Source organism: Thamnophis sirtalis, unplaced genomic scaffold, assembly GCF_051295495.1.
Source record: "Thamnophis sirtalis isolate CommonGarterSnake01/CBP01778 unplaced genomic scaffold, rThaSir2_p1.2 scaffold_4, whole genome shotgun sequence".
In the NCBI taxonomy this organism is placed as follows: domain Eukaryota; kingdom Metazoa; phylum Chordata; class Lepidosauria; order Squamata; family Natricidae; genus Thamnophis; species Thamnophis sirtalis.
Window position 1 is genome coordinate 22,815,714 of NW_028261384.1, and position 11,684 is coordinate 22,827,397.

The 11,684-nt window shown below is 40.6% G+C and overlaps 1 protein-coding gene across 1 annotated transcript; it reads left to right on the plus strand.

Moving 5' to 3' along the window:
- The first annotated feature begins 1,161 nt into the window (after positions 1-1,161).
- LOC106538220 (uncharacterized) lies at positions 1,162-10,586 on the plus strand. The gene is made up of 4 exons (XM_014052665.2): positions 1,162-1,454; positions 5,249-5,787; positions 7,986-8,052; positions 9,070-10,586. Exons 1-4 carry the CDS (start codon positions 1,220-1,222, stop codon positions 10,584-10,586), a joined length of 2,358 nt encoding a protein of 785 aa, XP_013908140.2. The 5' UTR covers positions 1,162-1,219.
- Positions 10,587-11,684: the final 1,098 nt, after the last annotated feature.

Consider the following 11,684-nt stretch of genomic DNA (forward strand, 5'->3'; position numbering starts at 1 on the left):
TGGAACTGTTTGCGCCCATCATCTGCAATCCTCTGTAACCCCCACTTTACACATCAAACCTTCACAGCATAGTTATATGGTGACAGCTACAGGCAATTGTGGCCAACTCTAAATCAGCCTATATTCATCCATACATTTATATCTTCTATTTATCAACAGCAATAGCATGCATGCCTGTCAGAGTTTGTTGCAAAAATCAAATCCAGAAAAAACACACGGATGACTGATTCAACAGGATTCATTAACTTCTTTATATATACATAATAACACATGAGTAAATGTACAATACTAACAGCAGATTCTTCCAACATGGTAGAGAAGAGAGACTGTAAGTCAATTCAGAGCAGCCTAGACAAACTAGCTTCAATTTCAATTCTCAGCACAGCACTCAGAGCTGCAGAGCTAAACCATGCCCAGGGTCCAAGCTGTTTCAGCTGCAATTGGCTGACCTTGTTACTAAGCCCTATTCATTGGCTGACCTTGTTATCCTGTCTCATTACATCCAGTCCCCAATGGCTGACCTGTTGTTATGTCCTATTCCGGTTCATCAATATTTTGACAATGCACTTCAATGCTTTCTTTGGTTTCATTTAATATTATACATGTTATTTTTCCCCTCAATAGGAAGCTCTCTATCAGTAGCCAGAGAGTTAGTCATATTTGTTTCCCCAGGAAACATAATTATCATGCATATTTTATTTATTGATGCACTGGGCAAAATAATTGACTGTTTTCTTTCGATGTAATAATTCTGTAACACTGCCTAAGGCAGTGTTACAGGAAGAGGTAAAGAACAATCATTTGAATAGTGAGGTGTTTCTCTCTCCCCCCCCCACAACTGATTTACTAAGATTTTCTTTTCTGTAGATGTGAGATGCAGGGGAAGCAGCTCTACTGGACTTGTTGCTGTTGGCTTGGAGTCTGTCTGTGGCTCCTAGCTGGAGAAGGAGGATGTGTCTATGCAAAACTCTGTGGAATTGCCCCATGTGGCAGGAATACCAATGGTGGATTACAGCCCAGCAGACAACAGTGTCATGGTGCGCGCTGCTTCAGCAGGTCAAATCGCTCATCTCTTTCTTTCATTCAGCCATCCAGCAAGCAACAACCACATCAGTCTTCTAGAGGCAGCATCCTGGGGCTCTTAGCTGGGACCGGCAGAGGTACAGGTGTGATATGCTCTGGAGGAAGGGACTGTCCCAGAAGAATTCTGAATAGCACCATGCAGGACTGCAGAGGCATTGAGTGTCGGCTACCCCTGCACATTCGTCAGAAACCAAGACCTGCAAGCCAAATCTCTCCATGCCCACCAGATCAAGGGGAACGCTGCCTTGAGCCTACCTCGGTCAGAGTAACTGAGAAGGCAGCACAATTCATTGAGGAAGAGCTTGCCTACACAGCTTCAGAACTTGGTGGTGCTTCTCTTGGTGTTCAGCTCACCTGTGATGTTAAACCAGGTAAGTATTGGCAACTAGTCCCAAAGGTGCTTTTTTTCAAGAGGCAACTGGACTTTCTTTTTTTTTAATTCAAGGTTTTTTATATTTTTTTTACAATTTTTTACGTATTTTATGAACAAAGTGTTGTCTGGGTCTTTTCTTTTACATCCTCTCATATACATCAATCAATCCATTTTATATCATATTTCTGTTTCCAATTTCAGCCATATTATTCTCTTTCTATATTTTGTCCTAAACTTATTTTTTTCCCTTAGTACAGAAACAGTATCACTAATCGCCCTAATTCTAATCTCTTACATTAGTACCAACTGCATCGCTAAGTATGTTTCTCAAATTCTCCATTTCACTCTTTTAACATTTCATCTTCATCTCTTGACTTAAATTTTCTTCGAGGTGAAACCAAATGATCATTTCACATTTCACCTGTTGGTCTGTTTAACTATACGCAACATACACCCTCAAGTTCAATTTTTACATAGAGAACATTTAACTAAGAGGCAACTGGACTTTCTGGTTTGTTTTTTTTTTAAGACATTTCATTTCTCATCCAAAAAGCTTCTTCAGCTCTGACTGGATGGTGGGAAGTGGAAGGATTTATACTCCTTGGAAACAGCTGGCCATTTGTATTCTTTTAGTGGGTCGTTAACAATGGTGGGTTCCGGATCCCGTTCCAACCGGTATGGTTGGAACGGGCCTGGCATCACCCACATGGACGTGCGTAACGTACACATACATCGTACCTGCCTGCGAAGCCTCTGCAAGCCTCCACGATGCTCCAGTTGCTCATCAGAGTGCCTCGCAGGCACCGTACACGCCATGTGCACGTAAGTGCCAAAGGCTTAAAGGACAGGTAAGGAGCTCGGGCAGGTGGGTGGGCCCTCTGGGGCACTGTTCCAGAACTGTACCCGGTGCTCCAGCCAGGCTCTGGTAAACCTGTACCAGGACTTACTGCCTGCAACTCATCACATTAAGGTCATCTGGATGTTTATCTGTGTCATCAGGGTCACCTGACTGGTGTAAATTAGTGTGGAGCCTCCTTGGAACTGTTGAAAGAACTGTGTTGCAGACACTGTTTCCTACAACACGGTCCTTTCAATGGTTCCAAGAAGGCACCACATCAATTTGCACCATGACCTGGATGACTGAGAATCTCCATAGACAGTTGGCAACTAGTATTGATCCATTTAGCAAGGTAGGACTGATTGGCTGCAGCATATATCATTGTACAATGAATAACTTTAAATATCAGTTCTGGTCACAAGAAGACATGTTCCGTGAAAAATACCCAGATATATTATGGCCATAAGAAACATTTAGTTCCAGCCTTTTTACATTAAAAAAATGTCAGGCATGAAGGACTAGGATCACACTTGAATCTCCAATTACTACTCATGTCCATTAATAGTAATCTAGTCAACTAACAGCACTATTTTGGTGCTGGATAAAGGAATTCAAAAGGGGTTGCACTAAGTCCATTTGTGATTACATAGAGATTTGAGGCTGATTCCTATTTTATCTCCACCCCCAGGGTCTGCCACTCTTTCTCCTCCCCCCAAAATATTTCAAATTAAAATATAAATATTTTTTTCTGTGTCCAAAAAGTTGAAGATGAGAATTAGCATTTCTTGGGCCAATTGAATGACAGGCCAATTTCTTCCAAAATAGTAATATGAATAACAGGGAGGGCAAACAGAAAGAAAAACCATTCCTTTTTTGTTTTCATGTCATACTCTGCAAGTTTAATAGGCCTCACGAGCCTCAAACCAATGTGGTAGCTTTTCTTTGCAGCAAGATGCTCATTCCAGTGTGCCTCTCCCTATTAATGTTAGCCTAAGTGAGTAAAAATTTTCTATAATCTTGACGCCTTTAGATAGGCTCAAAGTTAAAAGTCTGTGCTACAAAAATATGATTATTTGATTGAATGATTCAATCAAATTATTCAATCATTATTTATTATAGCAAAGAAATAAAGAAAACTCTGATTCCATGTTTTGGTCATCCCAATTCTTGCACCTGAAATCCAGCAACCATAGATTATAGTTAGAATTTCCAGCCCATGTCACCAACCTTAATTTAACACCTCTAAAGAATATCAGTTTGAATTGCTAAGACTCCCCTCCAATCACATGACCCTTGACTTTACAATCACAACTGGCACCAGAATGTCTGTTACTAAGCAAGGTCGCTGTTGAGTCATCCCCAATTGTATGACCGTTTTTTTGCCACAGTTATTAAGCAAATTACAGTGCTGTTAAGGGATCCAACTTTCCCCATTGACTTTGCTTGTTGGAAGCAGGCTGGAAAAGTCACCAATAGCAATCACATAACTCTAGGATACTGCAATTCTGGAATGCTTTAACCTTCATAAATAGGTGCCAGTTGCCAACTGACCAAATTTTGATCATGTAATCATGGGGTTGCTGCAACAGTTGTAAGTGGGAGGGCAGTTTGCAAGTCATTTTTTTCAGTGCCATTGTAACTTTGAACTATTGCTAACCAAATGGTTGTAAATCAAGGATCACTTGTAATTGTGGTGATACAATAGAATAGGGTTCACCGACAAAACCGCGAAGCCCTTATCCACGCTGACATAAGCGCGGAGGGCAAATCCACGCTGTCCGAAGTGCTAAGGAAAAAGGCGACCCTAGCGCGACAACATAACTGCGGAGGGCAAATCCGCGCTTTCCGAAGCCCTCAGCACCCTAACCCTAAACCTAACCCTAACCCTAACCCTAACCTAACCCTAAACCTAACCCTAAACCAAACCCCTAAACCTAATCCTAACCCTTACCTTAATTAGCAATAGCAATAATAGCAATAGCAGTAGACTTATATACCGCTTCATAGGCCTTTCAGGCCTCTCTAAGCGGTTTACAGAGAGTCAGCATATTGCCCCCAACAATCTGGGTCCTCATTTTACCCACCTCGGAAGGATGGAAGGCTGAGTCAACCCTGAGCCGGTGAGATTTGAACCGCTGACCTGCTGATCTAGCAGTAGCCTGCAGTGCTGCTTTTAACCACTGCGCCACCTTGGCTCTTTTTTTAAATCGGCTTTCTGCCGCCATGCTGTTTTAAAGTGCCCTTCTGTCGCCGCGCTATTGTCGCCGCGGTGATGACGTCGCGGTTTTAGCGACGCGGTTTTGTCGCCGCTATTTTGACGAGTGCGGTTTTGTCGGGCCACGATAGAATAGGGCTGTAAAACTCACAGCCCCTGGGCTGGAAGCATCACACTTCTGAGGCCATACCCACCCCCGATTTAGCCACCTCTGTATTTGAAGAGACCAGTGGTGGATTCCGGATCCCTTTGCAACTGGTACGGTCTAACAGGGCCCGGCGTCCACCATATGAACATGTGCAGCACACGCATGTGTCCTTACCTCCTGCGATGCTCTGTGATGCCTCCACAATGCTCTAGCTGCTCAGCAGAGCATCACGCAGATGCTGTAAACGCTGAAGAGCTCAAATACAGGTAAGAAGGGCAGGCAGGTGGGTGGGCCCTCTGGAGCACTGTACCAGAACGGTATGCCCGTACCGGGGCGTACTGCCTGCAAACCACCTCTGGAAGAGACTCTTAGCAAACATTATGTAGACTTAGTGGGCTCCTGTATGCTAGAATATTATTTAGTACAGCAGCAATATTACAATATGCCAATATCTGAATTTGTTACACGAGTGTTCTATGGGAATTTAGGAAAGAAATTAGGATATTTTATAAGAAGATTGGAGGCATTATGGTAAATGAAACCAGTAAAAGAAGCTGTGCATGTTTTAATACCGGATTGTTTGCATGTTAGGAGGTAATGAAGTTCCATCTGAGGATGCACTTGTGCTCCAACTACAGCTTACAAAAGGCCAAGAACAGTTTGTTGAAACACTAAAAAGTCAGCAGGCAATCATTGTGGATTTGCAGCAAAAACTTACAGAGCAGCAGGATGCATTAGTTACCCAGCAGCGGGAAATTATTCTGCAACAAAGAAAAATGTATGAACAAATGGATCTGATCAAAGTTCAGTACGGCATGCTTTTTGACACAGTGAAGCAAATGTCATTTAAGGGTTTGCAAGAGGACATCCAGCATTACTTTGAGGCTAATCTTCAAAACCTGCAGAAGGAAGTCAGAAATCATCTCCAGAAGTCCTATTCTGGGCATAAACTAAACGTGGACGCAAAAATGATTGATATTGGAGAAACTTTAATGGAGTGTGGCTTTTGTGAAAGTGATGAATTTTGCAATTTTCAGAAGACACCATCACAATGTGAAAAATGTACCTTGTGTCCTGCTGGCTTTTTTCAGCTATTGGATTGTTCCACAAATGCAGATCGAATATGCCAGGTGAGCTATTATTATATTCTAAATTTAAATAGTAGCCTTTTTAGGAGTTAAGTTTGGCCCTATATGCATTTCACATAAGTACTGTATTTTTCTGACTATAAGATGCTCTGGAATATAAGACGCACCAAGATTTCGAAGAGGGGGAAAAAAAAAGGTCTTCCAAACTCTATGTGCGCCCCGTTTTTGTGAAGGTGGGGTTTTGGGAAGTCAAAAATGACCGTATTCAGACACACTGATATTTCCACTCTTTTTTTGGGGGGGGGGTTGTATCTTAATACAGTATATAGATGTGTATACCTTGATCTTTGACATAGGTTACTTACTGTTTCCACAACTTTCAAAAGGACCTGCTCTCTGAGCAGATGACATTGGCAATATTTACAGCATTGGTAAGTACTGGTGTTAGTCAAGGTAATGTTAGTTATGGTCACTGTGGGATTCTAAAAAGTGATAAAATCCAAACATCTGGTATTGTTCTACATATGGGCTCAGAAGAAACGAGGGCCCATATGTAGAACGTAACCCTGATGTGGCCCTTTCACTGAGGGCCACATCAGGGTTATGTTTGACTTTGGGGGGCCAGGGTGGGCGTGGCAGTGATGGGTGTGGCCAGTTTGACATCACTCGTGTCGAGGGTCCCTGTGGTAGCCTGAGCACTCTGCCAGCAAAAACGGACTCCCAAGGTCCATTTTTGGCTGCACCATCATCCTGCAAACATCTGCCAGCGAAAATGGATATGTTTGAGCAAGCTCAGAAGCAGTGAATTTAGCAAGGGATTCTATAACAAACAAAGCGACATTGAAATGCCAACATGTATTATGATGATTTGTAAGTGATGTAGTTATGAAATGAGGTCTGACACAAGTAAGTAGTATAACTTATGCCATCACATCATAATCCACATATCATTTCTCTCACTTCTTCCCACTCCCCACAGATGCCTTCAAGAATATTTATATGTGGTAAGGAAACAATTGAAAGAGATAATTCAATATCCAAGTTATGAAAGCTCTAGCTAATCTTTTTGGTGATATGAAATAGATTTCTAGTAGGTGGTGTGAAGAAATAGGTCTGGAAGTAATTACTTTGATAATAGATTTGGAATATCTCCATGAAATGGATGGCTAATAGACTTCATAACTATTTTTTCCATGCAATTAACCACTCCTGCATGGGCATGGAAATGATCTCCTAGATATTGTTGTTCCACGTGCCTCTGATAGCATGGCCAGGGGTAGAGAGGGCTGAGAAGGCCATAAATCTTGTCAGACAAGCTTCCAAAACATTGCTGGGTTTACTTAAAACTGAAACAAAGTAAGGAATAGAAGCAATTATAAATATTTTAGCTACCGTAAGTTTTTCTTCTTCAGATTTTCTACACATAAAGCAAAAATCCTCAAAGGTAGTACTGATTGAGGAAAAAGTTTTACTCACTGTCTGAATTTCATCTTTTCTGAGGCTAAAGCAGGGACTACTTGCATGTTATTTTAAGATTTATCTTGCAAATCCAAAGTGGCATCATTGGGTCATTGTACGATCCAATATGATGTGGCATTACGATATTGTTATATTGGTGAGATGATCCATGATGTCTGGAGTAACATTTACTAATATTAGGATCATATTTTTTTTTAAAAAACCAACAGATAACACAATTGTTATCATTTGTTGAAAAGACACAAAAGTAGTGAAGGCAAAAAGAAGTAATTTGAGTAGATCAAGAGGGTTTTCTTTTAAGATCTCACAGGAATTATAAGGAAGAAAATTGAAAGGGATAGGAATTGGTTTTAAATTTATGCAACAAAAAAGACTAGACAAAATAGGTTTTCAATCCCGAAGGTAGAGTGTAATTATAGAATTATTGGAAAAACATTAGATCATTTGCATCTTTTATTCAAATTAAAAGAGAACAGTAGCACTGATTTATGTTTTTTTTTAATTTTATATCTGTAATAGTACATGTATAATGTTAGAAGTGTACTGCATAATTAATTTAAATATATCTAATAGAGGCTTTTCCAAGGTGTTTTTTGGGTAGGTTGGACTTTAAGGTCAACAAACCTGGAATGTACAACTAGAATTTTATCAGTTTAGAGTTAAGAGATGCACGTATAGAGGTGATTTTTTTTGTTCATTTGGGTTATTTTTGTGGGGGGGAAACACTGAATTGAATATGAATTTGAATCTATTCCTCACAGGATAAAGATGAATGCACCCAATTACCAAGTATCTGTGGAGAAAGAATGAAATGCCTGAACACACCAGGTAATGAGTGACAAAAACATTTTTTGTCTCATAGTCTTCTTTTACAGTATATACCATATTTTCCAGAGTATAAAATGCACCTTTTTCCCTCAAAAAAAAAAAAAGGTTGAAAATCTGGATGCGTCTTATACAATGAATATAGCATTTTTTGCCTCCCGAAACCTCTCCCCTTCACCAAAATGGCCGTGCAGGGCATGGATAGCCTCTAGGAAACTTTTAGAGAGCTGGGGCTGGGGAGGGCAGAAATAAGTGAAAAACAGCCAATTTTTGCTCAATTTACTTCCCCCCAGCCCCCAGGAGCATTCTATAAGCTTCCTAAAGGCTATCCATGTCCCGCCCTTTTATTACAAAAACCAGGCAAGTTTTCACAAAAACCGGGCTGTTTTTTTGCTCGTTTTTGCCTCCTCCCCACTCACAGGAACACTCTGCAAGCCCCCTAAAGACTATTCATGCCTTTTTGGGGGGAGTAAAACGGGCCTGTTTTCGCAAAAAAATGGGCTGGTTTTGGGAGGTTTGCAGAGTGCAAAAACTTTTTTTTATTTGCCTCTTCAAAACCTTGGTGCGTCTTATACTCTGAAAAATATGGTATCTAAAAATTCTGAAGTTTAGTTTTCCCTTAGTTTGATTGGAATCAGTGGAACTGCAGATGGCCAGGACTGATTTGTCTTGGTGATTTCAGTGGCACTAACGTCCATCTTAATTTTGGTTCTTAATCAGTGTCAGCTGTGCAGAAAATGATTAAGTATGATAGGAAAATGATTTGTTTACAGGCCCAAAGAAGTGCCAAATTCTGGTTTTAATGGAAACTGTTAAATAACATGCGTGTAATATAGATTAATTATAATCCTGTTCTATGATTTCCCTACAGAAGTTGTGGATTTTCCATCTTTTGAGATATTTAAAATGAGACTGGGTCACTACCTCTAAAGGATAGTTTACAAGTAGTCCTCAACTTACAACAGTTTGGGCCTGTAAAATGAGGCTTCTGACTGAATTATCTTTTCTTCTTGTGAATAGGAGGATTCCGCTGTTTTGGAATGGCAGAAAAAGAGGCTGCTCTGGGATTGTGTGGAGAGGAATATTTTTTTAATAAAGAGCAGCAGGAGTGCCAAGCCTGTCTCGTGTGTGATGATGGAACGGTTATTCTACCTTGTTCGCTTGTGAGCGATACAGTTTGTTCAACAGCTGTTGAAACACTTCTGTCTGAGACATGGGCTGCAGATACAGCTTTACCCTTGTCTGGCTCATCTCAGATCTACCCTGGATTTAAGCTGAAGTTGAAAGAAAAACAAGGATGCAATATGGGGACCCTTGAAGAAGGCAGCTTGGTGTTCAAAGACCATGGCTTAATATGGGCCGATTTCAATTTTGCTGTGAAACATAACTGCAGAAATTTCCTCCACCTTTCCTTAAAATTCAAGGACAGTGAAGAAGGAAACTATGAACTAAGTGGAGTTCGTATTGAACAACCAGAAGTCAAACTGTTTCAGAGTGCCAGTGTGAGTTGTGCTGCAGAAGTAGAGCCAAGCCAAACCCTTTCGATATTTTTGAAGAGCCCTAATCAATTCTGCAACCAAAGTAAAGATTTAGACATATATAATCTTCAAACCCCTCTCAGCTTGTTTTGGTTATCTCATGATACAGGAGCTGTAGCCATGACTGCACAAATAATGACCGCAGTTCACTATCAGACAAATTATCAACCGACCTTTAAATTTGTTTCTCTTTCTGACTCTTATATGCTAACCTTATGTCATGATGGTAGAGCCATCAGGTTTACTGAAATGGGGGTTGTGAAATTTGTTTTTCAGCAAGCTCTGTATTCCATGGGTCACACCTGCATTCATGAGGGTTTCAGTATGGTGGTTTATCTGAACAAAAATGGAACTAATGCAGAACTGATGACGGTTTATAAATCTGGTGTCAATTACAGAGATACTTCAATCTCCATTTCTGGAGCCACCAAAGTCAGTGCTGGGGATCTAATGAGCTTTGAGATCCTTTCTCCTGCCCAATGCAGCGTTCGTTATTTTGGAGACAGCTCTGGAATTAGTACACTCAGCCTCATCTGGCTTCCATCTGCTATTTCTACTGCATTGTCTGCCAGAGTCTCTGTAATAGGATTGCCTACAGGAGCTGTCAGAAACAAACTTTTGGATTTTGTACAAGTCTCAATCTATGAGAAACAGATCTATTTAATATCTGCTGGACAATTTGCCCAAAAATACTTTGTGTTTACAGAAGAAGGAATTGCTAGCATTGTGTTCACTTTAAAATTAATTCATTCATGCAATATGCTCCGGGTAACTTTAAATCAGCATATCCGTGATAATGCCCCTCTTAACATAATTGCTCAACAAATTGGAGGCCAAGTACCTGAAGGTAGCATCTGGGCCAGTGTTAGCCTTCGTTCCTCTTTCAAGGTTCACAATGGAACCATGATATCTGTATCGCTAGACTGCGTGCGTGGCAGAATTAACCACATTGCTCATGAATATGGAACAAGCTTATCTATCTTATGGATATCTTCATAGCTTTGCTAGGAGGACTTTTAAAAGAAACTTTGAAGATTGAAGTAAATGGGTTGTGTCTATTGGATAAAACCCAATTTGGTGCCTTTCAGAAGTGTTGGACTACAACTCCCATAATCTTCCAACTATGGGACTCAGAATTTTCAGTCTAGTGTACATGAAAGGACCAAGACTGAGAAAGCCACAATCCCCTTACTTTTCTGAGTTGCATGTAATTTGTATCTTTATGTTTTGTTGCATGAAGCAAATTAAACAGTCAACCTTTTGATAATACTGATTGATTGAATGAGTGAGTGATTGATAGAAAATGAGAATTGTGAGTCAACCAAAGATATCATCTCTACTGAGTTTCTGTTGGATGTTCTGGCCATCCTATGAGCTCTTGGGCTGGGAAAATATTGAAAGACTATATGTCATCATTAACTACTTCCTTGTTGGACAAATCAAGGGAGTAAGAGAAAAAAAGTAGGAATATTCAATGCTGCATCAACTGATCCACCCAATTTTCACACTCCCTGCAGGTCATCCTTTTAGCAATTTCCATCCAACTATCTGCTTTGCCCATCACTGCCTAGTATCATTCTCCTCTTCCTCTCCTGACATGACGTCAAGCTGAGGGAACACTGAGAAACTCATCCTAGCTACCACCTGGCTATCATTCCGCAAGTGAATCATGAGCAAAGCAGTACTTTCACTGTCCTTTTAAGGGAAGTAAATACAGAAGGAAAGCAATAGTGAAGGAGACAATCTTTCCCTACTTCAACAGACCTCATCGGTAGCCTAATACAGGGAGTGGGAGCAAGGATATGGCAAAAATACGTAACTGAGTTGAAACAAATTCATTGCACCTAGGCTATACAGTATACCAGTGGCCCCAAAAAGAAGGGCAGCAGATACCTCTCATGGGTTCCCAGAAGTGCATAGCAATTAACTGCTGACATGGTACCTAGAATCCAGGGATTTTGCATGCAAAGCATCTAATCATCTCCGCCAGCTTTAGATGCAACAGCATTCAAAGCACTCTTAACAAGTAGCTTAAGGTCATCTTCTGGCAACAGTCACTGTGATGCACAAATCAATAAGCCATAAGTACATTTTTAA

What these genes read in the sequence shown, in the direction of transcription:
- LOC106538220 (XM_014052665.2), top strand. Translation starts at nt 1,220, where the DNA reads ATGCAGGACTGCAGAGGCATTGAGTGTCGGCTACCCCTGCACATTCGT. An exon ending in CACCTGTGATGTTAAACCAG is followed by an intron (nt 1,455 to 5,248) that starts GTAAGTATTGGC and finishes TTTGCATGTTAG; the next exon opens with GAGGTAATGAAGTTCCATCT. An exon ending in GAAATGCCTGAACACACCAG is followed by an intron (nt 8,053 to 9,069) that starts GTAATGAGTGAC and finishes TCTTGTGAATAG; the next exon opens with GAGGATTCCGCTGTTTTGGA.